The 27,621-nt window shown below is 51.5% G+C and overlaps 1 protein-coding gene across 5 annotated transcripts in view; it reads right to left on the bottom strand.

The window, feature by feature from the left end:
• The window catches only part of ASTN2 (astrotactin 2), a 907,524-nt gene that overhangs the window by 370,085 nt on the left and 509,818 nt on the right, over nt 1–27,621 (bottom strand). For all 5 annotated transcript variants that reach the window (XM_066367319.1, XM_066367321.1, XM_066367320.1 and 2 more), the window contains one exon: nt 18,087–18,237. In XM_066367319.1, the coding sequence (XP_066223416.1) occupies nt 18,087–18,237 (151 nt within the window). The remainder of the gene's footprint in view (nt 1–18,086; nt 18,238–27,621) is intronic.

Here is a 27,621-nt window from a genome sequence, read left to right as displayed (position 1 = left end):
ACTGCATGTACGATTGTGCTTGTTGTACTGATTTTTTTTTGTTTTCAACTACAGTGAGAAAAGTGTTGCGTAACAGTTGCCTTTTGTAGACCTAGTGCGGCCCGCCGAATGGCTGTGATCTTGCTCTGCGGCCCACATGCTGAGTTGAGTTTGAGACCCCTGCTCTAGACCAACTAAAGAAATTGGCTAAACCCTGAGAGGGTGGCAAGTCCCAATTCAAGATGGCCTATGCCTAAGAACAGAGCTGGAATGGCACCAGGGCTGAAATGCGTGGCTGGGACTGCTCATACACGTGACAGTCCCGGCCAGCTGTCTGGATATATAGTTACCCGTCTTTCCCAGTAGAGGACCCCAGAGCAGTGGGAGACACAGGCTACAAGCCCTGCTTTGGGCACCTCCCTTCTTGGCCTCCTCTGTTCCATGAGAACAGTGGCAGCTGGTCTCAGGGCCTCAGGGATTGCACACCCTGTGGTTCTCTGCACGAGGCTGGCAGGAATTCCACAGAGGACAGGCGGTGGTGGGCACAGCAGCAGGTGGCACCTGAGCTGGGGAAGCGTGCAGAAGGGTTGCTGCAGGAGCAGCCCCTGAGAACACTGCTGGCAGGTCGTCCCCACGGCCTCTTCCGGAGGCTGGTTATCCTTCTAGCGGGAAGCATCAAGCCTTCTGCAACTGTCCCCAGAGCTCCCTAGGACCCTGAACGGAGCGGTGTTCAGTTAGCATTGGCCTCATCCGAGCCTACTGTCCTCCAGGTCATTAAGTTTATGCAGCCTTAGCCCTAGCCCTTAAGGAATATTCATTCAAAGGGGGGGGGGGGCACAGGGAGAAAACGAACCATGCGCCTTCTTGCAGCCCTTGATGTTTTTTATACGGTACCCACGAGCCCTGAGGGCTGAGACAAGGGAGACCAGGGACGCCTTCCCAGGCGCATCCGCCAGGCGCCCTGAAGAACGTCCATTCTCTAAACTGTCTGGTGATGATAACAGATAGCCTTTGTATAGCTCGTTAATAACAATAATAGCTCACGCTTAAGCGTGCTTAGCACGTGCCAGACACTGTCCTAAATATGCTATGAATATGAACTCGGAATATTAACCACAGCCTGACGGTGGAGGTGGTAGGCAGTACTCTGCTCTGCACGAGGTGGATTTCTTACTACCTGCTGGGTCTCCCTGGCTGATGTTCCCTCCCCATCCTTAGTGACTAAAAAACTCAACTTGCAGCTTGAGGCCGCATCCTTACTCCACACCTTCTCAAGGACCGCCCGGACCCTGCGTGAGGAATGATTCTGTAAGCTAGCTGGCTTTGCAAAGCAGGGAGCAGCAGCTACTGAACATATGCTTCTGTGGGTATATATATATTTATCCAGCATATGCTGAGTGCAATTTTGGGCGGTTTGCATATTTTATTTATTTTTGTTGTTGTTGTTGTTGCTGCAGAGAGCGATGTAAGAGAAGGAACAAGAAGAAATAAAAGTCCACCCTTGAGTGGAGACAGGTGCCATCTATGTTGAACCAGGAGGCTCCCCGTGCCCGCCCAATGTGAACAGAAGTGGGCGGAGAATTAAGCGCCAGCTCTGACATGCTCACCTCCCTGCCGCCCACAGCAACGCACGGACCATCCAGCCAGCCCCAGGGCAGGATGCTTCACGTCTTAATTTCCAAAGCCTCCGCAACAGCCTGTCTAGCTGCTGTTTACCGAGCACTACCTACCGGCCAGACGCCGGGATAAGTGCGCACCATCCCTCTAAGTTCGGGCGTCCTGTTGTCTAGGGGCTGCTGAGAGCATGAGGACATTATTCATCATGGCCCAGCGTCATCGGTTAGTGCAGCAGGGCCCTGTGCTCCAGGGAGCCTGCCGGGGGCCCGTGCTCTCAGCATTTATTTATTTATTTATTTATTTATTTGTATTTTTCTGAAGCTGGAAATGGGGAGAGACAGTCAGACAGACACCTGCATGCGCCCGACCAGGACACCCGGCACGCCCACCAGGGGCGATGCTCTGCCCCTCCAGGGCGTCACTCTGCCCCTCTGGGGCGTCGCTCTGCCACGACCAGAGCCACTCTAGCGCCTGGGGCAGAGGCCAAGGAGCCATCCCCAGCGCCCGGGCCATCTTTGCTCCAATGGAGCCTTGGCTGCAGGAGGGGAAGAGAGAGACAGAGAGGAAGGAGAGGGGGGGGGGGTGGAGAAGCAAATGGGCGCTTCTCCTATGTGCCCTGGCCGGGAATCGAACCCGGGTCCCCCGCACGCCAGGCCGACGCTCTACCACTGAGCCAACAGGCCAGGGCCTCTCAGCATTTCTATCGAAGTTACGGGAGTCCTGCCCGTCTGGGTTCTGATCTGAGGCTGTCACTCCCGATCCGAGGGACGCTGGGCACACCGCTCTCCGTCACACTCTCAGGACGGGTACAGAGATACGACTGGGCTGGGGTGCTGTGTGGGTCCAAGGTCCAGAGTGACACTGACTGGCAGCAGCTCAAGAGACATATGTTCTCTTTCTCTCTCTCCCCCCACGCCCTGCCTGAAAGGTCTTCCTCTCACCCAGAATGAACTCAGAATGTAACATTTGAAAATATGCCTTAGAAAAAGCCTGAAAGGTTTTGGACTAGCTGGGGGGGGGGGCGATAATATGCCTGTGTGGGTGCCAAGGACGGGAAGCAGCGGCTCAGGCCAGAACCTGCACCCAGGGAGCCGATAGGAAAGGAGAAAGGTCATCCTGCGCGTGTGCCTAGAGGAGGTTATCTCGTGGGATTCGCAGCGGCAGGACCCAAAGCGTCGTTTTTTGGCGAGGTAAGGAGGCTGTGAGCTTTCTGCTAGCCAGGATGCAGGGCACAGCTGTAACTTCAGGGACCCACAGTGTCCAATGCAGTCAGTACTTAGGGTTACATGCTGAATGCGGCTAAAATGTAAGTAGAACTGTGGCCCAACTGATCACCCATTTTTGCTTCAACCGGTGGAGAAGATCAGTTTTCCTAGGGTAGTGGGATATGCCAGATGCTGGAAAACCCACCGTCAACAACAAAGGGAATTGTTCTATGTATACAGAAGGGGGTGGGCACTAGAAAGAAAAGAGAAAGGACATGATCAGTGTCAAAACCAGGGCCATGGCTACTTCTGCAGGGAAAGAAGGGTCTAAAATGAGAAATGGAGGCATCGTGTGTTAGGGAAACGGCTTCTATAACGTGGCAATATTCTCATTCCGGACTCGGGAGGTGGTTACTGGGCACCATTTAGTTACTACTGATGTAACCGTATGTACTATTTCACCCATTTTCTTACACGGAGATTTTGCAATGATATTGCTGAATATGGATCATGTAGAAAAGGAGATATGAGTATGTCAGTGGTGGTTATTGGGGGTGGTATAACTATGTGTGATATTCTTCTTCATTCTTCTCTCTCTGCATTCTAACCATTCTTCTATGTACCTATTAGAATCTTATCATTGAAACAAATATGTTTTCAGTGGTAGTGCTTGTTTTCTAAACAAGCCAACAACAAAATCATGGAGGTTAGTTACGACACTCCTGCTGGAAATTCCCCCTCACGGAGAACGCTGTTTTGCTGGAAGGTTTACTGGGTACGAAAGAACAGCTCCCCAGTAGGAGAGTGGAGGGGAAGAGTCTCACTGGCTGTCAGGTAGGCTGACCTTCAGGATCCTCCCACTAGGAACCTAAGCACAGAATTGATTTAGAAACTGTTCAAGGGAAGGAAGGAGCCCCAGAGAGAATCAAGTTCAACTCTCCGAGTTCATAGAAAGCGTAAGGGGCTTAGCTAAGGAACCACCATGAACAGAGCCTTTTATCACCTAGGGCTGTGCCATCACCATGACAGGGGGCTCCTGAAACCCCCTCTCCTCTCAGTGATGGTGTGTGAAATCCTTAAAGATTGATGAACGCCAGAAAAGGAGCCCGAGTTCCCTGGGTCACCAAGCTCCACCCTCTCCGATAGGAACTGGTCCTAGAAGGAGGGGGTTATGAAACTGGGTCCCACTGGTGCCCGGCTATTCGCACTGGGCTTAGCCAACACCATGAAACGTGCAGAAATAATCCCTCGTTTATGCACAAGATAACAGAGACTCAGATACATTCAGCAGTCTGCCCACAGTCACCCAGCTTCCCAGGTGACAGGGACAGAATTGGAACCTACTCTGCATCACAGCCTAGTCTGTCCTCCCCACTGGACAAGAATTCTACTGATCAGCCATCCTCGCTAGTAACCCACGTAACTCTATCCAGGTACTGCTTTCTCAGTGAGGAGGAAGGCCAGCGAGTGTTTCAGAAAACCTTCCCACGGTTTGCTACCTCAAGGCTACAGGTTTCCGGGATCCTGGCTGGTGGTGAGAGCCCCGTCATTTCTCCACCTGTGCCCCGAACTAACCATTTGCCACCCCCCGCCACCTCTACGGTCTCCAAGGATGTCTGGGCTGGTGGGTGCAGCCTTAGGAAGGCAGAGTGCATGAGAAATTGAAGAACAGAAAGAAGAGGATATATTTTCAAATTAATCATAATGATGAGGAGGAACATTTCTCACCCATGTCTTTATTCCCAGACCCATGATAAGAGAAGGATGATGAAAGGTCAGAGAAGGGTGCTACGCTGCTTGACAAAGGGAGCCCCGGGCTGGAACTTAGGACACGGGGCGCAAGCCAAGCTTAGCCCTTGCGCTTCTGGACTGTATTTGCTCATCCTTATGTTTCACAGAAGGAAAAATGTTTATATATTATTAAGATCAAGTTAGGGAGACAGATGTCTTTATAAAACCGAAGAAAAGGGGCATGCTCTTTGAAGAGCATCTACATAAAGACATGCAGTTCCGATATAGACAGTTGTCCGCAAGTGCCACAACTGTATGCTTTTTTACACTTCTGTTTTTAAACATATGCATATAAATTCTTATTTATATTTGTATCTGCAGAGGGGGGCAATGCATAGGAAGATACATATAAACCAAAGTGTGACAAAGCTATCTCTAAAGCAAGTAAGTGGGAGAAAGAGTGGACCTTGGTTTATACATTTCAGCAGTATTTAAATTTGTTTTACTTTATTTTATAAGGAGCATGGGTTACTGAACAATAACAACAGCAACAAAAAAGCAAAGGACAATGTGTAATTACTAGCATTCCAACAGCTATGGATTCTGTCTTCCCAGCCTCTCAGCACCGCCACCGCAACTCCGCAGTCACTGGGCCTGAACCCCTCACATCGTCAAGGAGACGAGAGCCCAGCCGCCTTGCTCACCCTGCTCTGAGCAACACTCTGCCTTTGGACTCTCTCCTGCACGCATCGCGCACACTTCACCATGTTCTACTCCCTAAAGTGCTACTTTTATTTTTTATCCCTCCCCTGCCCGGGGATCCGTTTGGCAAACCCTATCCCCGGGCCCAGCTTGCCTTTCTTTTTCTTTTTCTTTTCTGAAGTGAGAAGCGGGGAGGTAGAGAAACAGACTCCCGCATGTGCCTGACCAGGATCCACCCGGCATGCCCACCAGGGGGTGATGCTCTACCCATCTAGGGCATTGCTCCTTTGCAACTGGAGCCATTCTAGCACCTGAGGCAGAGGCCATGGAGCCATCCTCAGTACCCGGTCCAACTTTGCTCCAAAGGAGCTTTGGCTGCAGGAGGGGAAGAAAGAGATAGAGAGAAAAGAGAGGAGGAAGGATGGAGAAGCAGATGGGCACTTCTCCTGTGTGCCCTAGCCAGGAGTCAAACCCGGGACTTCCGCACGCCAGGCCAATGCTCTACCACTGAGCCAATCGTCCAGGGCCCAGACTGCCTTTGAATTGTGTTCTGAAAGAACACCAGCTCCCTAACCCCGGGCTCATCCAGAAAACCAAAAGCAGTGTTGCTCCTTAAAAAAAAAAATCCCATCCCACACCTTCTCCCAAACTAGAACACAATGAAATTTGAAAACTGTCCTTACAGGCTTCTATTCTACATAAACAACTCAAAGCACAGAAAGAGGTTTCTGCTCACAGCAACCTTGTTTATAATAGACTAAATCTGAAAACACTCAAAATGTCCATCAATAAGACAAAGTCAACAATGGTATGTTCCCCTCCATGTCATACAAATGAGGTTATGAAGAATCTGTCCTGTGATCCCACATCTGGGAATATAGCTGAAGAATCCCCAAACACTAATTCAAAAGAATATATGCACCCCTATGTTCATTGCAATGTTATTCACAATAGCCCAGATTTGGAAGCAGCCCAAGTGCCCATCAGTAGAGGAGTGGACGAAAGAGCTGTGGTGCATTTACACAATGGAATACTACTCAGCCATAAAAAGGAAGGAAATCTTACCCTTTGAGACAGTGTGCAAGGACCTGGAGAGCATTATGATAAGTGAACTGAGCCAGGCAGAGAAAGACAAGTGCCATATCACCTCACTTGTACGTGGAATCTAATAAACAAGTACTCTAAAAAACAAAATAGAAACAGACTTAACAGATAAACAGATATACAGCTGTCAGAAAAGAAGGGTTTGTGTGCTTGGGTGAAAAGATGAAGGAATTAAACAACAGGAAGAAAACAAAATTTAAAAAAACCTCATAGACACAGACAATAGTATGGGGATTACCAGAGGGGAAGGGGAGTGGGGGGAGGTAGGAGTGGGGGAAGGGCAGTGGGGAGAGGTAGGAGTGGGGGAAGGGGAGTGGGGGGAGGTAGGAGTGGGGGAAGGGAAGTGGGGAGAGGTAGGAGTGGGGGAAGGGGAGTGGGGGAAGGGGAGTGGGGGGAGGTAGGAGTGGGGGAAAGGCAGTGGGGAGAGGTAGGAGTGGGAGAAGGGGAGTGGGGGGAGGTAGGAGTGGGGGAAGGGGAGTGAGGAGAGGTAGGAGTGGGGGAAGGGGAGTGGGGGGAGGTAGGAGTGGGGGAAGGGGAGTGGGGGAGGTCAGAGTGGGGGAAGGGGAGTGGGGGGAGGTAGGAGTGGGGGAAGGGGAGTGGGGGGAGGTAGGAGAGGGGGAAGGGGAGTGGGGGGAGGTAGGAGAGGGGGAAGAGGATTGGGGGGAGGTAGGAGTGGGGGAAGGGGAGTGGGGGAGGTAGGAGTGGGGGGAAGGGGAGTGGGGGGAGGTAGGAGAGGGGGAAGGGGAGTGGTGGGAGGTAGGAGTGGGGGAAGGGGTGTGGGGGGAGGTAGAAGTGGGGGAAGGGCAGTGGGAGAGGTAGGAGTGGGGGAAGGGCAGTGGGGAGAGGTAGGAGTGGGGGAAGGGGAGTGGGGGGAGGTAGGAGTGGGGGAAGGGGAGTGGGGGGAGGTAGGAGAGGGGGAAGGGGAGTGGGGGGAGGTAGGAGTGGGGGAAGGGAAGTGGGGGGAGGTAGGAGTGGGGGAAGGGGAGTGGGGGGAGGTAGGAGTGGGGGGAAGGGGAGTGGGGAGAGGTAGGAGTGGGGGAAGGGAAGTGGGGAGAGGTAGGATTGGGGGAAGGGGAGTGGGGGAGGTCGGAGTGGGGGAAGGGGAGTGGGGGGGGTAGGAAAGGGGGAAGGGGAGTGGGGGGAGGTAGGAGTGGGGGAAGGGGAGTGGGGGGAGGTAGGAGTGGGGGAAGGGGAGTGGGGGGAGGTAGGAGTGGGGGAAGGGAAGTCGGGAGAGGTAGGAGTGGGGGAAGGGGAGTGGGGGGAGGTAGGAGTGGGGGAAGGGAAGTGGGGAGAGGTAGGAGTGGGGGAAGGGGAGTGGGGGAGGTCAGAGTGGGGGAAGGGGAGTGGGGGGAGGTAGGAGTGGGGGAAGGGGAGTGGGGGGAGGTAGGAGTGGGGGAAGGGCAGTGGGAGAGGTAGGAGTGGGGGAAGGGGAATGGGGGAGGTAGGAGTGGGGGAAGGGGAGTGGGGGGAGGTAGGAGTGGGGGGAGGGGAGTGGGGGGAGGTAGGAGAGGGGGAAGGGGAGTGGGGGAGGTAGGAGAGGGGGAAGGGGAGTGGGGGAGGTAGGAGAGGGGGAAGGGGAGTGGGGGAGGTAGGAGAGGGGGAAGGGGAGTGGGGGAGGTAGGAGTGGGGGAAGGGGCATTGGGGGAGGTAGGAGAGGGGGAAGGGGGTAAATGGTGAAGAAAGGAGACTTGACTTGGGGTAGGAACACATCGTACAATATACAGATGATGTATTATAGTGTTGTATACCTATACAATTTTACTAAGTAATGTTACCCTCATAATTTCATTAAAAATAAAAAAGAATTTGTCCTGGTTAAGGATAAGGGGGGCTTACATTCCCCGCTCTAGAACTCAGGATCTGTGAGAACTTCAGTGAGTTACTCAAGTTCTCTCTGACTCAGTTTCCCATCTGTAAGAACAGGGATAACGGCGCAACCCATGTCAGAGCCTTTGGGACAAGACGAGCACTCAGATCATTTTAGCTCTCATCCTCATCATCATCACGAACACCACCACCACCACCACCACCACCACGATCATCACCACCACCACCACCCCCAGCACCAGCACCACCACCACCACCACCACCATCATCACCACCACCACCACCCCCAGCACCACCACCACCACCACCATCATCACCACCACCACCACCCCCAGCACCAGCACCACCACCACCACCACCACCATCATCACCACCACCACCACCCCCAGCACCACCACCACCACCACCACCACCACCACCCCCAGCACCACCACCACCACCACCACCACCACCCCCAGCACCACCACCACCACCACCACCACCACCACCCCCAGCACCACCACCACCACCACCACCACCACCCCCAGCACCACCACCACCACCACCACCACCACCACCACCACCACCATCACGATCCCTGAGTGAGATATCAGACAATAATAACAACAGCTACCACGTGTCCTGTCTACGTAGAGCCGGGCGCTGGCCCCTGACGTATGCGTTATCTCAGTTTGTCCTAAGTCCTAAGAGCAGTTTGTCAGGCATGATTATCCTCACTTTACTCACTAGGAACCTGAGACTCAGAGCTCTTACATGATTTGTCCCAAAGCCACAGGGCCAGTGAATGACAGAGTGAGTTTTTGGCCCGAGTCTCTCTAATGCCAGAAACCGTGCTTTTAAATGTGGCCCTGGCCCCCTGGAGGTGAAGGTGACAGTGGGAGAAAGTACATCGTCTCACAGGGGCCCCTTTCCAAAGCAGAGAAGGGGTTTGAGGCAAGTGCACGAGATGCAATGAGAATGCCAACCATCACTCCCGCGATGCTCACAGCAGGAATGGAGAGATGTTGTCCCAGGTGCAGTCAGCTTCCCACCAACCAACAGGTTAAGCCCCAAGCTGTGTTCTCTGCCCTTAGGCCTTTCCAATATTGGAACTGCTGCCCTTTGAGAATATGTATTCAAGAGGTCACAGATTTCAGGAAATGAAAAGGACTTGGGCCCCTCCCACGCCTGGTCCCAAACTGCTTCTCTAGTTCCAGGGTACGGTCTACAGGAATGGCTGCCACCCTCCGGGAAGTGACTAGCTCCACACTTGCAGCCGACAGGTGGCCGACCCCAGACGGCAGCTGCCTCCCACCTCTGCCTCCAGTACCCCCCCCCCCCGCCATTCCTCTGGAAATCAAAGGGTGAAGACTATCCCTCCGGAAGGGTGGGGGCTGCTTCCTGACTTTAACAGATAAGGACTTCCACACAATAAAACCAGCTTACTGGAAATACCATCAGACCCAGCAGATCCGGGTCCCAAAGAAATAAAACGAGGGGGGGGGGAAGTGAAGAAGGCTTCAAATGTCACACAAGAAATAAAATAGGTAGTGTCATAAAAGGGTGCGTAGACTTTATGAGAATGCCGCATATTACAACCTTGGAATAAACCCCTTGCCGCCCTTCCTCCGCCCAGCCCCAGCCCCTGGAAGGAAGGAGGCTCCCCTGGAAGTGTACAAAGCAGAGGCAAACGCAAAGCTCCCAGTGGGGGACAGCTACCTTCCTTCAACCGCCCGCCCCCCACGAAGTTTGAGCCTGGCGTCCAGACACTGAGTCAATGGGCACGGTTCCAATGTCCTTCTTTTCTGACCAAGCCACCCCCCTTTTCCCATTCTCGTTTTCTTTCCTCTTCTTCTACATTCTTGCCCGTAGAGGAGGAAGAACCCACTTTGGGCACTGAAGGAGGGTGGAGAGAAGGAAACGGCCCCTCCCTTTATGGTCCCTTACATGAGGGACATTTGCTTTAATTCGACGGAGGTTGAGCGACCGGACCCTCAGTCTCTGGAACTTGTCACCTAATGAGTTCAGAGAATGGGCTTTGGACTTTGATGGCTTTGGATACCTGCTCTGCCTTTACCTGGCTGCCTGGACTTAGGCAAGTTCTTCACGCTTTCTGAATCCGTTTCCTCAAGGACAACAGAGGAGTGACCACAGTGTCCATCTCCTGAGGCAGCTGTGAGGATCCGATGTGGTGCCGCTCACATCAGTACTAGTATCACTGATGAAGACGCTCGGACAGAATCCTCTGAGGACCTGTCTGACCAGAGGGCACTTAGGTAAGGACACTATACGGGAGATGTTCCACCCTTTCAATTCTCTTTCCCAACCCAAGAGTCTCTGAGTCTCCTGAAAGGTGCTTTGCCTCTTGACTTGGCATATTTCTAATGATTTTTTTTTGGCCCTGGCTGGTTAGCTCAGTGGTAGAGCATCAACCCAGCATGTAGCAGTCTTAGGTTTGATTCCCAGTCAGAACACACAGAAGCGACCGTCTGCTTCTCACCACCTCTTTCTTCACCCCCCCGCAGCCATGGCTTGACTCATTCGAGCATATCAGACCCGGGCACTGAGCTTGGCTCTGTGGAGCCTCAGACTCAGGAGCTGAAAATAGCTCGGTTGCAAGCACTGGCCCCAGATAATGGCTGCCAGGTGGGTCCTGGTTGGGGCACATGCAAGAGTCTGTTTCCCCTCCTCTCACTTACATGAAATATATACATATTTAGAAAAAGAAAATGTGGCAAGCATCATTCCTCTTATTTTGGCTCTTATAAAACTTGTACTGGTTGTACTGCAAATCCATCACACCCCATCGCTGATCTGCAGGGATGGACTAAAGTTTGGGAGTCTGTTTCTGGGGAGGAAGAAGCCACTTGCTGGGACCATACCCAGCTCGGCTCATTCCTGCTCCACCCTCCCAGGAAGGACAACACCAGGCAGACGGGGCGGGGCTTCCCTGGTCCGCGGTGCCTGGGCTGTGCTCCGAAGTCCTTCTGCCCTCTGAGGCCCTTAATTCCCCGCCCCTTGAGTTGTCTTCATAAGTATAGTCCAATGGAGTCATCAAAGGGAGGAAGATGAGGGAGACAAGCAGCCTCTCTCTCCTTAACTGAACCTGATTCCAGCTTTTGCCTCCTGCTGAGCAGTGCCACGAGGTGCCTGACTTATAAAACCTGAAAAGTCATATCTTTATTCCTCTTGACTTTAAGAGGCAGCATTTTGTTGTTGTTGTTGTTGCCGCCCAGCATCTCAGAGCAATCAGGAGTCCTAGGGTCCTTCCTAATATTTAGGAGGCCAGATGGCACATTTGGTCAAATGGAAAAAGGAAAAGAGGGAGAAGAGGGGGTGAGAATACGGCTGGGTGACCGGTAGGAGGTGGAGCTTAGTGGGACTGGTCTGGAATCCAGAGGCGGGGCTAGAACTGACATTAGACCCTTCCCCTCCCCAAAGACACCGGTGGCTCCCTAGGATCCAGACAGCAGGCGAAGCCCTGCACCTCCCTCTGTCCTCACGTTCAGTGAAGACCCTGGACCGTCTCCCAGTGCCCCTCCTTCCTCTTTGCCTCCTCTCATTCATTCCCTCATTCTCCAACAGAGTTTCGTTTTCCTCACGTGTGATGTGGAGACTGTCATCAAACCTGGCTCACAGGATGACTGTGAGAATTAAATATTAAAATAAGCAGTGCACTTAGAATCACGCCTGGCACAGTCACCACGCGGATGATTGCTCTTCTATCACTCGCTTTTCTCCTTTGGAAAATGGAGATAATGAGACCCATCGAGGAGTACAGTTGCAGGCATCCATTGCCACGAATGTAAGTGGACTGGCATACAGTCGGTGCTTAATGAGTGCCCGGTCTTTCCTATCACCATCGGCCCCGTGAGACGTTCTTGTGCAGAAATGCACAGTGATTTGTTCAAGGTCACAAGGGCAGCGCCACTGAAGGGCACCGTGTCTTATGAACTCACTCATAACACAAGGTGGGGGGGCTCTTGCTTTTGTCCCCTGCTCCACTCCCAGTCCTGGACACAGGAGCGTGGCCACATCAGCCTCTGGACCGCTGCAGGGGCAGAGCCGGTGCTATAAGGACCAAACTGTAGGAGAGTCCACCTGGGAGGAATTCCTTCCTGCTGCCCACCTGAACTCCAGTGACTCCTGCATCACCCCAGGCCTCTGTCGTTCTGTCTATTGGTAGAAGTGCCGGCCTGGTTAGAAGTTTTCCACGGTCCCTTCCGGCTGCAGCAGCCTTGGTCTGTGGATACATGCTGGAGGTAAATGGGCAGATTCAAGATGGCCACGCCATCTTGGTTACTCCTCTTATGGACAGGGGAAGCACTATTCTCTCCCCTTGACTCTGAGCTGACTCCGATGAGCTGTTGGACTGGTAGAACATGATAGTATTGATGTTCTGGGACTTTGGAATAGAAACTTGGTGCTAAGAAGCCTTGCGGCTTCTGCCTGGACTCTGGCAACACTGGACCTCGGTATGCTTCCTTTGCAAATCCAGCCTTCTTGCTGTGAGAAGCCCAAGCCGAATGGAGAGGCCACGGGTGGGCAGTCTCGCTGACAGCCCCAGCCGAGCGCCCACCTAGCCAAGACCAACCGCCAGCTCTCCCAGCCCCAGCCCCAGACAGGTGAGTGAAGGGCGCTCTCACGGGAGCACATCCTCCAGCTCCAGATACCCCCCCGACCCGGATCTGAGGCCAACCCCCCAGCCGAGCCCTTCCCACATTCCTGAACCACACAACCGTGAGCAAGACACAACCATTGTGTTAAGCCACTGAATTTTGGGGACAGAATGTTATGTAATAACAGATCATTGGGATGACGAGGAAGTGACATTTCTTTCAAAAGGGACTGAGAAGGATAGATTTCAGTCATTTGATCGTCTGGGGTTGAGTCCAGGGAAGGACCATCCCTGAGCTGGGAAAACCGGCAGATACCAAGGGGCCGCTGGAGGGAAACGCTTCAGGGGACAGCAGCCACGCAGAGCAGGCGGCAGTGTCCTCGACAGACACAGTATCCTGATTAAGCGCTTACAGTGTCTTTGGTTTCCTCCTCTATCTTGATTAGATTCTTGCAGTGTTTACGCTGCCACACACAATACACCGGAAACATAGCTTACTTTGCAAACTGCCTCGCTGACATAATTATGCTTGTCAGATTCACACCACGTCTAATATTATAGATGGCGCTCTTTTACTCTTCCGTACATAGAACGGGGACACGGGTCTCTGTCCAGCGTCTGAAGCTTCAGTCATTGTTAGGTCTTCAGCCCCCGCCAGGAGGTGAGCGTCTCCCCGGAAATAACTGAGAACCAAACGGCCGGATGATTCTTCATGGCACCTCTCCGGGCTCACCTTCCCTCTCCGTGTTAGCACTCACCCTGCGCTAGCTTTCCATGGCTGTCCTACTGGATTACCAGGGGCTGGCGGTTTAACACAAGTGTGCTCTCGTCTAGGTCTCTAGGTTAAAAGTCTCCCTTGGCTGAAAACAGGGGGTCGGCAGCACTACATGTGTTTTCTGGAGGCTCTGTGTGTGTGTGTGTGTGTGTGGGGAGGGTCGATTTCTTTGCCTTTTCCAAGGGCCAGAGACTTTCCTCCGCTTGTACTCCCCCTTCCTCCACCTTCGAAGCTGGCGATGTGACATCACCCTGGATTCCTCTGTTGCCTCCTCCTTCCACATGTGAGGACTCTGTGATTACACTGGGCCTACCCTGATCATTCAGGACAATCTCTCTCTTTAAGATCAATGTATTAGCAACTTGAATTTCATTTGTGAATTTAATCCCCACCCCGTGACATAGTGACAGGTTCTAGGCATTAGGATGTGGACATTCCTGGGGGAATCACACACCCTATGACCCTTTCCAAATTGGGCAGCTGCATCCCTGACGGCCACCTTGTCCCCAGGGGAGAATGACCACTGCAGAAAAACCAGAAAAGTAAGCAAAGAAGTCATTCCCCACCTGCTCCTAATTTTGGGTTTCAGAAGTTGAGGTCTACTTAGAAGGTAAAATAATATTAGTAATAATAGTAACAACAACAGATGAGAGAATCTGACCTGTTAGAGAAGCAGCCTCCATCCCACCTATAAGGGCCATCTGAGCTGGGGGAAGAGAGGGGTGTTGGAAGTCCAACGAGATGAAATATTGGTGAATATGCTTAGAGGGTACTCCGACGCTGTTCCCACCAGGCACAGAGAGGAGGAGGGCTATAGAAGACCAGGTGGGTTTCAGGGATCTGAAGGCAAAGGACATCTGTGCCTCTCACCGGGTAGCGTTTGGTGGACAGCAAGTGTGGTCATGCACTATTCTCTGGCATAAAAGCAGCCCCCTGTAAATGCCTTCACGGTCGGTCTAGGTTAAGGGGATTCAGCCAGCTCCCCTCAGGTCTAATGGCCTCGGGGCGGTGCCAAAGAGCTGAGGACAGAAAAGCTATCTGATGAACAGAGCCAGCTGGACTCAAATGACCTGTGGTCAAGAGGAACAGAACGTGGCAGCAGATGCTGGGATGGACCACACACCTGTACGTCACACGGGAACAGAGCGATCCTGGCACGCTCCGGAAAGAGGAGAGTGGTGGACAACGGCCAGGTATGACAGCAGGCATGAGACTGACAAGTGATGGTCCAGCCTAAGTCAACCCCTTGCCACTGTGCCTCAGGCACCCGCCAGCCCCCTGAACTTGGATGTTCAGGAAGAAGGAAGGGGCAGAAAAGCTAAACTGACCAGTGACTGCAGCAGAGCAGAAATAAAATTCAGTTACAGAAACATTGAAATAAAAAATTAAATAGCCTGAGCTCCTGAAATTTTGTGGCCCCAAATATCATACCCAGTACATAAAACCATCAGTAACGGTGGCCCCACTGTCTTCCACATAAATGGCACTCTGTAAATCCCAAATTGTTTACAGTTACATTCTTTGATTTCTTCAGAAACACCTATGAACTCAAGAGCAATTGCTTCCTTTTTATTGATACAAGATGAATAAACTAAGGCTGATGAGGTCAACACGGATTCTAAAACTCTCCAATGACCAGGTCAGGGTTTCAGCCCAGTTCACCCAAACTAGCCTTCTTGCTAAAGTCCTTTGCTGCCCTCTCCTCTCTCAGTCCTACAGGAAAGGCCACCCAAAGTGACTCCGGCACTGAGAAGAATATTGAAGACAGGCTCGCAGGCCTCCCTCCTGCCACCTTGTGGTGAAACCTTGAAAAGTCAGCTTGCTTTCCACCTTGGTGAGGAAACGGAACCGTCCAGGTTTGTTGTGAAGATGAGTTATTGGGTGTAGATGTGCCATGAGAACTCCAAAAGTGTTTTAAAAATATAAGACATTATTATGACTATTATTTGCCATATGGAGTTCATTAGAGGAGGGGTTGTAAGAGAAAGGTTCTCTTTGCAGGCAGGATGAAGATCCCACAGAACAATGAGAGCGCTTTAGGTTTCAGTGTACGAGCTGGTGTTTATCTGTCTCTTCTGAAGTCACGGCGAGAAAAGCCTGCCTGACATCCACTGAGCCCTGAAGTTGCAGCTTTACCGTCAGATCCTTAACCTCGAGAGGAAGGTCTCTGACAGCCTCATCAGACTGTTGAATGTTCTCTTACCCTCTGGGGACCAAATGTTCTTTTTTTCCCTCTCTTCAACATTCCTGATTACATTAACAAGTGGGGAGAAGAGAGACAAGTCTTGCTTACACACACACACACACACACACACACACACACACACACTTCTCTGCATTCTGAGGCTTCATTCTTCTGGGACCTCTATCCTCAATAAGGAGCTTAATTAGTTGAGGGGAGGAGAACTGAAGGGACAAGGGAAGAGAGACAGACAACTTAATCATCCTTTCAGAACGACTGGCCTCGTGGCCTGGAGACAACACTAATGAAGACCTGGGCAGACCCTCCCCGCCCCCGCCCCCCAGAGCCGTGCTTTTCCAGTATGCACAGTGAAGGCTTGGGCAGACCCTCCCCGCCCCCGCCCCCCAGAGCCCTGCTTTTCCAGTATGCACAGTGAAGGCTTGGGTTGCAACACTCTGCAGCAGACAGCTGCGGAGGTACCCCAACCTCGCGGCCACAGCGCCTGGCCTGGTGCCAGCACCCTACTTTTCCTTGAGAGTCTATGCCTTTCCCCCAGCTCACTACCACATGTCTTAGGAGCAGCGGCCGCTTGGCCCGAGCCCCTGACTGGCTGGTTCTGGGATGAGCCCCGTCTTTCCCCGTGACCTCAGGGATTGGTACGGCGATGAGCTTGAAAACGGAGCTGGCCCATGTTGATGGCATCCTGTGACTTTCAGAGGAAGGGGAAAGAGATGTCCTTGTCCTGCAGGACTCACTGAGGGGAGAGGGGAAGTGGCCAGAGCAGGACACGGTGCTCAGGGAAGCAATGTTGAGAGAAGGACCCCGATGACCCTGTCTGAGCCTTTCCATCCTTTTGTGCCTAGACTCCCCTTTGAGCTGACATAGTTCCTCTCCGTCATTTATAACCCTAAGAACTCCATTCGATAAAATCTCCACTTGCCCATCCACCTCTGAAGATGCGTGGATCTTCGAGCCTAAAGTATAGTTTCATTGTATGATCTCACTCTCTAGAAGCTTCTCTGTGCTGGTCTCCTGGCCGCTGTCCGTTCCGCAGCTGTTGTGTCGGCACTTCCCAAAAGCCTCATCCAGAGCAGGGATCCCCAGTCCTGGACCCATCCCTCCCTTCCTGCCCTTCTTTCTTCCTTCCTCATTTACTGAGAAGGGTACTATCGGGGTGCCGAGCTGAATCAACAGATTCCATGGGTTCTTCCTCAGCTTTTGGGTGAGAAAAAAGCCAGGCTGTGCCAAACATTATCACCAGTGAGGTGCCAGATGTAGGAACGAAGAACAATCATGATCTTTAGAAGAGTGTGGTCACTTCTCAAAGCAGGGGATGGGGCAGGCTTGACCAAGGAGGTGAATCTGGAAAGGTGGTCCATGTGTTTGCTAAATGGGCTGGGGGAGTCATACACTTTAGGGGGAGAGGAAAGAACAGCTCGAGCAAAGGCTCTGAGGCAGTAAACAGGCAAGGATGTCAGAGAATGACTAATTAGCTCCATTTGGCTCTAGTGTGAAACGAAGAACCGAGGACCAAGCCAAGAAGGGTTCTGAGTGCCAGGGTCAGGAACTTAGCCTGCAGGGCAATGGTTCCCGGTCTGCTTCCAAGACGCCCTCAGTCTCTATGCTCATTAAATTGTTATACATCCAGGTTGCCAGGACCCTAAGACCCTTCATAGAATCAAAATCTCATGCAAGGAATCCTAAAACTTGCATTTTAAATAAGCACCCTGGGTCATTTCTATGCGAAAAAATATCCAGTTAGATGCCCTCTTATAGACCAGGCAACACAGGTCTTCCTCTGTGTCCTTAACCCACAGCAGATGCTAAAGCTCCTGACACACCGGTTCTCCAGCCTTCCTGCACACGCTCGCCATCCCTGCTCTTTTCCTAACGTGAGCGATCTGTCTTCCGTATCTTCTGAGACCAGTTCCAACACCAGCTTCCCCAGGAAGCCCCCCACAAGCCTTCGGTCTCAACTCAAACTTTCTCTCCTGGACCCGGCACTAACACGCCTCCACCCACTCGCTTATGGGTCTCGTAAGACATGCCGTGCCCTACCCGTTCCCAAATAAGCTACCAGCGTCCCGAAGCTGGGAGCTCTCGAGAACCTCCTGTATCTTGGGGACTAAAGTGCTAACTAATATCTTATTTCATTGTTTCAGCAATTCGAGGGGGTAGGTTTAATTGTCCCATTTTACAGATGAGGAAACCGAGGCAGCCTGGTGTGCCATAGGCCACGGAGGTAGGATTGGTGAGCATGTGACCCTCCACGACCGGCTCCCCCTGGCAGGGAGAGGCCTCCGGCCAGCCGCCCGGGCACCCTGGGCCCGCACCACGTTCACGAGTCGACGGGCAATGGGCACTCACCACACATCCCGAGGAGTCCACCTGGCGGTCAGACACGCACTTGAAGTTCCGAGTGCAGCCGCCGTTGTTCCGAGAGCAGTCGCGGACCGGCCCGAAGGACGACAGCAGGTCATTGATGGTCTCAAAGTACGTGGACAGCATGGCTTCTTCCCTTGGGGAGAAAGGGGACGGTCAAACCTCACGGACACCTGGAGCATTGGACTTTTTTTTTTTTTTAATCTTAAAACATGCATTCATTACATTTGGTTCCATCACTTATTGTATTTATAATCAAGAAAGTGATACAAAAACAGATTTGAAAAGAATATAAGAATTAAAAAAAATCCAAGTAGGTTTATCATCGTATGATAGGATATGTGTCTAAGTTGTGATAAGTAAAATTGTCCTTGGAACTTTATCCCCTTTATTCCATCGATCTTTGTACTTTTGGAAGGCAGGCATCCACTTTGCACTTGACGCATAGGATGCTGTGGCGCAGAAAGGTGAAGAATCGTCGGGCTGAAGGCCACCCAGCCTCTGATACGGCAGAACGGAGGTGTGTGCCCCGCTCCACCAGACGTCCCCAAACTACGGCCCGCGGGCCGCATGCAGCCCCCTGAGGCCATTTATCCGGCCCCCCTCCGCACTTCCGGAAGGGGCACCTCTTTCATTGGTGGTCAGTGAGAGGAGCACTGTATGTGGCAGCCCTCCAATGGTCTGAGGGACAGTGAACTGGCCCCCTGTGTAAAAAGTTTGGGGACCCCTGGAACAGAACTCTTCCCACTGCCCAACTCTTTCATTTCATTTCTTTCTCATTATTGATCTTAGAGAGAGAGAAAGTGGGGGGGAGGAGAGAGAGAGAGAAGGAGGGAAGGAGAGAGAAGGAGGGAAGGAGAGGAGAGAGAGAAACACCGTTTGGCAGGTTGCATCCATTCACACGTTCATTGGTAGACACCTCTATGTGCCCTGACCGGAGATTGAACCTGTAACTTTGCCATCTCTGGACAATGCTCTACCAGTGATTTTCAACCTTTGTTTCTCACGCACTCATAAACTAATTACTAAAGAAAAAGGGGTCCTGACCTCTTCTCCCTTAGTAACTAATTTATTTGTGCCATGAGATGAAAATGGTTGTATTTAGTCAGGGGCACTGACCTTAGTAATTAGTGTGTGTTTGTGCCATGAAAAAAAAAAAAAAAGGTTGAAAATCAATCAACTGAGCTAACCAGCCACGGCCCATTTGTGTTTCTACGGATTCCAGACCTACTTACAGTAACTCTTCAAAATGGGCACATTCCTACTATTCAGACTTCTTGGACATAAACCCAAACTATGAAAGGGGTGGAACTTACCCCAAATTACACAGCCAATAAGAGCCAAGAGGCAAATCCAGACCCGTCTGGCCCTCGCATCCTAAATGTTGCATCCGTGTCATACCATCAAGACGGGTAACAAGAGCTGTTGGGAAGGTCATGGGATTCTAGGCAAATGCACGACTCCCTCAAACGAGGCTTCCAAGGAATAAGATTGGACTAGATATCATGATTCATGGATCATCCAGAATTCTGTTAGATGAGAGATACAGATGGAAGTTGCTGGAGCCTGTTTTCTTGAGAAAAGCCCATAAAAGGAATATTCTAGGCCTGCATGATCTAAGATGCCCCCAGTGGCAGGAGCTATTACAGGGGCACCACACACAATGAGAAGAGGCGCTATACCCTTCCAAGACACGTGACTCAGGGGATCCAGAGCTGTGAAAGAGGGGTGAGGTATGGAGCAAGAAGAGGGCGCTGAGCCCTCTTGGTGGTCTCTGGACCACTCTTCTCCCTTCTCCGGTTCTCTCCCTCCTCTGGCCTGGGGCTCCAGGATTCCGTCTCCTCGCTTGTTTCCTGTCTCCAGTCCTATGGCCTGCTGTCTGATCGTTCACACTGGCTGCCAGGGAACTTGTTAAATTCCAGCTTTAATTAGATACCCCTCTGATCAATAGCTCTCCATTACTTAGAGAAGGAAATCTAAATTAGTTTTCTTGGCTTTCAAAGCCCTTTAGAGCCTGCTCCCTGGCCACCTGTCCATCTACATTTACCCTCTCCTCATATTCTCTATCTGCTAGTCGCAGGCCTCTCCTCATTTCCCAAACACACAGTCTGGAGTCGGGCCCCCTGAAAACCGCCTCTGAAACAGAGAGATGCACATAGGGGTGTTTAAAGAGCCCTCCTGGGATACACTTGGAGGAAGGAAGCCAGGCAGGACTGGGCGAGGGAGAGGCTGACCTGCAATGTGGTTGATGCTATGTAGGTCATAAGCCTCAGTGGGTCCTGAAGGGAGCTGTAGAGCAGTTGGGACGGCTCTGTAGAGATGTCCCTGATAAAGGCCAGGGGTCCAGGCCTCTGCATCACCGTGTCAGCCAGTCATTGGCCAAGGGCTGCCATCTGGAAGGGGGTATCCTTGGGTGAGGTAGTTCCCTGTGGCTAAAGGCAATACTCAGGAAGGGACACAGCTGTGGGCCATCAGCCGTGACCTGGGGATGGATGGGCCTGCTCTGAAAAGGGGATCGGAACACAGTGTCGACCTTCACCCATTGGAATCCATAATCATGCTGTGGTCTAGAACACTCATCTCCAATTTTTCTCCCTGACAAATTCCCAAGAATTCTTCAAAACTGTTTAAATTCATTTGTTGATTCATTCATTCACATGCTGCCCTGCTTCTGAGTGCTTCCTGTGGACCAGGCAAAAGTCTAGGTCCTGGGTATGCAGCAGTGACCTCCTGTTAGTCAAATAAGTTTGCAAATATGATGTATATGTTTGTTCGCTTATAGTTTGCATTGGGTGTGGGGGACAGGCTGTAAGCAGGCAGGGTCCTCATAGCCTAAGGCTTAGTTTTGGGAGTTTTTTTGTTTGTTTATTTTTCCTTTTTGTATTTTTCCGAAGTTAGAAGTGGGGAGGCAGTCAGACAGACTCGACTCCCGCATGCGCCCGACCAGGATCCACCCGGCATGCCCACCAGGGTGCGATGCTCTGCCCATCCGGGGCATCGCTCTGCTGCAACCAGAGCCATTCTAGTGCCTGAGGCAGAGGCCACAGAGCCATCCTCAGCGCCCAGGCCAACCTTGCTCCAATGGAGCCTTGGCTGCAGGAGGGGAAGAGAGAGACAGAGAGGAAGGAGAGGGGGAGGTGGAGAAGCAGATGGGCGCTTCTCCTGTGTGCCCTGGCCGGGAATCGAACCTGGGACTCCTGCACACCAGGCCGATGCTCTACCACTGAGCCAACTGGCCAGGGCCTAAGGCTTAGTTTTAAGACTAAGCCTTTCCCACCCTTTTAGTACTAAGATTTTCAAAACTAAGCTTTTCCCCACACCCTTGACTATTGCATGATGTGGGGTGGTGCAATCTTATGAGGAATCCCATTTATGCCTCAGATAAATGGCTTTGTATCAGGGACTTCCTTATTTGTATATTGGCTTAAAGGTTTAAATTTATACACTATAAAATGAGGCAGAACGGGGGAACTCTCTCTCAGATCCTGCCATCAGCATTGCAGAGGAGAGGCAGCCAAGATGGCGGAATGCTGAAGGAGAAGCCAGTTTGTGCAGAGTTTGTGCAGAGAGAAGGAGATGGGGAACAGAGGTGAATAAGGCTGGTGAGGTAGAAACCTTTGATTCTAGGAATACTCAGATGAGTCAGTGGCTTTGGGAGCCCTGAATGGAAAGGGAAATATCTTCCCACTGTGTGTATTTCTCGCCCACTAGGTGCGAGCTAGGATTAAAGCTAATAGCCCACCAGTTCTTGGCTCCGTTGTTTCATTACCGTCTGTCTGAATCAAATGTGAACCAGCATGGGCCAGGCGGCTGTGATGGTGGCTGTGGCGACTGGCCTTACACCTCCCCAGAGCTTACTATATATGACTTCCTTTGTGAAGACTTCTCTACTTCCCCCAGCTAAAATGAACTCTTTTTCCCTTTGAGAACATTGTTATCCTATTACCTTACTAACTTTAATCATCAGCTCCATGCTTCGTAGACAGACAGTAAGATTTTGGAGTGAAGGGTTGGAGATTTATTTACTCAACCCCTCTTAGCCCCGGCACAAGTTTAGGGAAGAACTTGTACTAAGTAAATTGTTTTTCAAATGAAACAAAGGAAACACCAGAAGGTACGGATGCGGTCTCCACCCATCAGTAGTCTCAGCGAGTCTCCAACAGGACACTCCTGCTCCGCCCCTCCTCTGGGCTCCTGCTCCAAACCCTCCGTGCCCAGGGCGGTAGCACAGGGACAGAGGAGAAGGTGCTGGGAGAGCAGCAGGGTACCCCTCCCTTCTCCCTTTGTACAGAGGGAGGCCAGGGTGACAGGCGGACGGGGCAAAGAACGAACGGTTCCTGAACTGAAGCCCTTGGGAGACTCGTCACTCGTGAATCATGGAAAGAGTTGACGATCCTGAGACCACATTAAAGCTGCTAAAATATGAATGTCCTTCGAGGGAGAAGAGTAAGTGGGAAGTGAGAGGAGGAGAGACAACCGAGACAAGAAGAGAGATAAACACATACAGAAACTGCTAGAAAGAAAGAAAGAGAGAGAGAGAGAGAGAGAGAGAGAGAGAGAGAGAAAGAAAGAAAGAGAAAGAAAAAAAGAAGGAAAGGAGACACTAAGGGGCAGAGACACAGTCATGCAGAAGATGGATGGATGGATGGATAAATGGATGGCTATTTATTTAGTTATTTAATTTTTTAAAAGACTTTATTCATTTTAGAGTAGAGAGAGAGAGAAAGAGAAGAGGTAGGGAGGAGCAGGAAGTACCAACTCCCATATGTGCCTTGACCAGGCAAGCTCGGGGTTTCGAACTGGCTACCTCAGTGTTCCAGGTCAACGCTTTATCCACTGCGCCACCACAGGTCAGGCTGGATGGCTATTTAGATGTATGTCTGTCTGTCTGTGTATATATTTAGTAATTGGGTGGGTGAGTGGATGGATAAATGGGTAGATGAATGGATATTCAGATGGATAAATGGATGGAGAGACAGATATGGATAGGGAAATAGATAAACAGAGAAAGAGAGAGAGGGGGAGAGAGAGAGATCCAGAAGAGTATCATATAGAGATTAAAAGAGGAGGAGCTGGAGGCAGAGAAAATGTGTGACAAGAGAGATAGAAATAAAAGCTAGATTAGGAGAAGACAGAGAGGGAGAAACAGAAGAAACAGAGTGATTCAGAAAGGAGTAACCGGGTGGTGGTAACTGAAGCAATGTGTGCAGGGGTGGAGGAAGCGGAGGGGGCGGAGGAGAAGGGGAGGGCGGGGTGAGGGGACAGAAAGACCGAGAACGTGTGCCTGGGAAAGAGCACAGAGACCTGAGAACCCCACAGAGAAGCAAAGGAAAAGAAGAGGAAAATGAAGAAAAAAAAAACACACACACACAACACCTTCCAGGGGAAGCTGGAGACAGCTCAGGCTGTCCAGATAGGAGGCTGCTAGCCCTGAAAAGGATTGCTTCTACATAAACATCAGTTACAGGAGGGGAACATTACTTAAAACACAAGGACCTGACACAGTGGCTGTTCCTGTCGAGAGGAGCGATTGTGTCCGGCTGGGAAAATGAAGGGTCTGGGCCCCCGTGAGCGAAGGCGCTCAAGGCAGGTGCTGGCATTTCCCTAACACAGGACTCAGCCCCTTCTGCTGCTGAGGCCAGGATCTGGCGTCTGCTGGAGGGTAGAGCTGCCCCATCCAACCGTAGGGGGCGATGGGATCAGGGGACCAGCGCTGGGGGTGGAGGCAAGCTGGGGATGACAGGGAGACCTGGGTGAGGGTCCCAGCTTGGCCAGAAATCGCATCACCACCAGCATCACCCTCATCATCCATGACTTCCTGAGCATCCGCTTTGCGCAGAGACCGTGCCTGGCTCCTTCCCCTGCTGTCTCTCAGTGCTGTTTTCAGAGGGACCTGTTTTCACTCCCCTGGTGCCGCTGGAGGAACTGGGTCTGGGGGAGTTCTGTCACTGGTCCGGGTTCACAAAGCACGCAGCAGGGACTCCAGGGTGTGCATGCAAGTCGGCTGGCATCAGGCCCTGAGCTCTCTCCCAGCCGCGGTTTCAGCTGGGCAGCTTGCTTTGTGCCTCTGGGCAAGTCGGAGCTCTTACCGCGGCAAAGCTGGTGGAAACCCGCGCCCAGTCCCTCCGTGCGTGTCTCAGAGGAGGAAGACCGGAGGGGCAGAGTCCGTGCAGCCTTGGCGCACCTCCCGGCGCGGCCCCTGGCCTGCGTGCATGCCGCAAGGGCCCCCACCCGTGTCAAAATAAAAGGGGAAGACACAGTATATCTGTTTCCTAAAGCTTCCATAATCCGTACCACAAACCGGGTGACTTAAAGAACAGAAGTTTATTCTTTCACAGCGCTGGAAGCTGGAAGTTCAAAATCGAGGTGTCAGCTGGGCCATGTTTCCTCTGCAGGCCCTAGGGGAGACTCTACCCTTGCCTGTCGTAGCTTCCCAGGGCTCCTGGCAACCCTTGGCCTCCTTTGGTGTGTAGCTGCATCACTCTAACTTCTGCCTCCTCGTCACATGGCCTTCTTCCTTGTGTCTTTCCCCTTCGACTGATGTTAAAAGCACCCACCCTAATCCAATATGACCTTACCTTCATCACATCTGCAAAGATACCATTTCCAAATAAGGCCACATTCTGAGGTCCCGGGTGGGCATGAACATTGGGGGGGACACTATTCAATCCACTCCTCACAGCTCAGAGGGACAGCCCCAAGCTCACGCAGGAGGGCAAAGCCGGGTCTGCAACACCTGTGCCTTAGTCCAGAGTTCCTCACACGACGGCAGCCCTTCTAACCCCAGACGCTGATGTTACAGTGTGGTCTTTACAAGGCCTGTAAAGTCTGAGAAAAAGAACCATGAGCCTGGCCGGATAGCTCACTTGGTTAGAGCATCGTTCTGAAGCACAGAGGTTGCCGGTTCGATCCTCAGTCAGGGCACATACAGAAACAGATCAATATTCCCCTTTCTCTTTCTCTCTCTTCCTCCCTTTCTAAAATCAATAAAATAAGCATTAAAAGAAATTAAAAAATAAAGAAAGAAAAAGAACCATGAGGGAGCCACTTCTTCTTATTTGAGAGAAGGAAAGACCAACATTAATTAAGTATCTAACACACCGCCCCAGGCAACACAGGAACAGGGGTCAGCAAATCTCTCTATGCAGAATCCTCAGAAAATATCTTAGGTTTTTCCATCCCCACAGCCTCTGTCCCAACTACTCAATTCTGTGTTTATAGCACATAAGCGGACATAGAAAATACGCAATGAAAATATGCAAAATGCAATAAATGAGTATGGCTATATTTCCGTAAAACTGTATTTACAAAAAGACACAGCAGGCCAGGGTGCTGTTCCCTGTTTTACATGGGAACCCACAGGTCGATGCTGGGGTTAGGATGTGAACCCAGGCATGTCCAACTCCAGAACCTACATTCATTCTCCTGGAGCAAGTTTCTTCTGAACTCCAGTCTTCTCATCTGTCAAGTGGGCACATCTTTCCAGCTCCCAACCAGGTAGAATTATTTTGAGAATGCAGTGACGTGGTGCATAGAAACATGTTTTTCAAACTCAAAAACCCATTCATTCATTGAGCAAATATCCGAGCACCTGCTGCTGGCCGGGTACTGGGCTGATTAAGATTATAGCTCCCCTTTGGCCTCTCTCTGTCTCTACTTCTGCACCGATTAAGTCCAGACACTGTCCAAGATATTTCCAAGCCACTCTGACATCCTAATTCTTTTTTAAAAAAAAATTTAAAAATATTGCTTTCAGAACTGAGTCCGTCAGACTCTTCCAGGCCGAGAGAGACTGCCGCCCCCTCCCTGCCTGATCGCTCCAGTGCAAATGCATCACCTGGGTTCCATTTGGTTGAGTCAGCTGCGCCCACGCTGGGAGCAGCAGGCAGGGTGGCTGGGGACAGATGCTGACACGGCCTGCTCTTAATAAACACCAGGAAAGGTCTGTGTCACTCAGAGAGAGGTGTGAATGAATGACACAGGGCCCAGACAGTGACAAGGCCCCCAGGGGTGCAGACTAATCATTCTTGGATAACAACTGGTGGCTTTGTGTCCTGAGCTCCTGGCGGGGAGGAAACTAGAACAGAGCTTGATAAAAATCGAGCTTCCCTTCCCTCCCACCTCACCTCACATCACCTCCCCGTGGTTTCGGGGAGCCTTCTGAGCCCCCCAGGCAGGAGCACCAGTATAAGACAGCGGAGACGAGGCGGGTTTGCCTCCCGCATCCCCTCTCTATGAGACCCGGGGCAAGTCCCTGCAGCTCTGAGCCTCCATGTTCTCACCTGGAAAGTGGGAATCTTAAGAGGTGGCTGGCAGAGTAGGGGCGAGAAATAAATTAGGTAATATACATGTAAAATGTCCCCCACACAAAAAGTGCCCAATAACCAGTAATAATTAATGCCATTTAAAGGATGTATCTCAAAGTTGCAAGAACTGTGCCTTGAGGAGGTAGGAGCTCAAGGCCAGAGACAGGAAGGTGGACCTGGGCCTCATATTGTTCATTTATTCAAGCGTTTCACTGATGGCTAATTTGTTCTGGGCACTGACTGGTCGGGAACATAGGCACTGGTCAGAGGGCACTGGGACAGATGTGACATCACGTGCTGGGGAGGCAGCAGAAAACAAACAGGTTAGCCTAGCACTATCACCGGGCCACGGGACCATAGAGAAGAGCCCCCCCCACACACACACCTTGGAGTGGGGGATGAGACAACGCCTTTTGGAGGAGGCGATATTGAGTCACAAAAGATGAGCAGGAATCACAGATGAGTCCAATGAAGGAGACCAGTATGGGATAAGGGCATTCCAGGCGGAGGGGATAGCATGTCACAGCCTAGAAGTAGAAGATTCCTGGTTGGGGGACCTCACAGCCATGCAAGGAGGCTGGAGTGTGGAGGAGGAGGGGCTGTGTGGCAAGAACGGGCGGCCAGGCTAGACAGCGTCTTCTGTCCACACCTCGGCCATTCTGGACTTCAGCCTGTGAACTGTGGGCAGCCACCAAAAGGCTCTAAAAGCAGTTCCTGCTTTTATTTAGACTAACAGCAGAGAGTAGTTTTATATATATATATATATATATATAATTATATATATATAATTATGGCAATAACAATAACAAAAGTTAATGCTCATTGAGCATTCCTAATATGCCACGAAATGTTTCAAGCATTATGTGTCAACCAACTTAATATTCATAAAAAATATAATGGTATAAATGATACCATCACCCTCATTTTATAGGAGAAGAAATGGAGGCCCGGTTTGGGAGATTAAAGCTGTCTGAAAACTAGCTGCAGATGAGACGGGCACAGTGTTAGGACAGTGCCTTGCCTGTGGCAACTGCTTTGCAAAGGCAAGGTGGGGAAAGGCTTCCAGAGAGGGGTGAGCAGCACCGGGAGGCAGATCTGGGCTCTTCCAAAGGCAGAGCCCTGGGGGCCTCTCTCCCCCAAGGCCTCGCTGCGGCTGGCCACCGCTGCAGGAACACCGCGGCAGGACGGAGGGCCACTTTCCGGGATGTGCGCAG

The sequence above is a fragment of the Saccopteryx leptura genome, chromosome 2, assembly GCF_036850995.1.
Source record: "Saccopteryx leptura isolate mSacLep1 chromosome 2, mSacLep1_pri_phased_curated, whole genome shotgun sequence".
NCBI lineage: Eukaryota > Metazoa > Chordata > Mammalia > Chiroptera > Emballonuridae > Saccopteryx > Saccopteryx leptura.
Note: the sequence above shows the minus strand (reverse complement) of the source record. Positions and strands in the feature narration are given on the sequence as shown.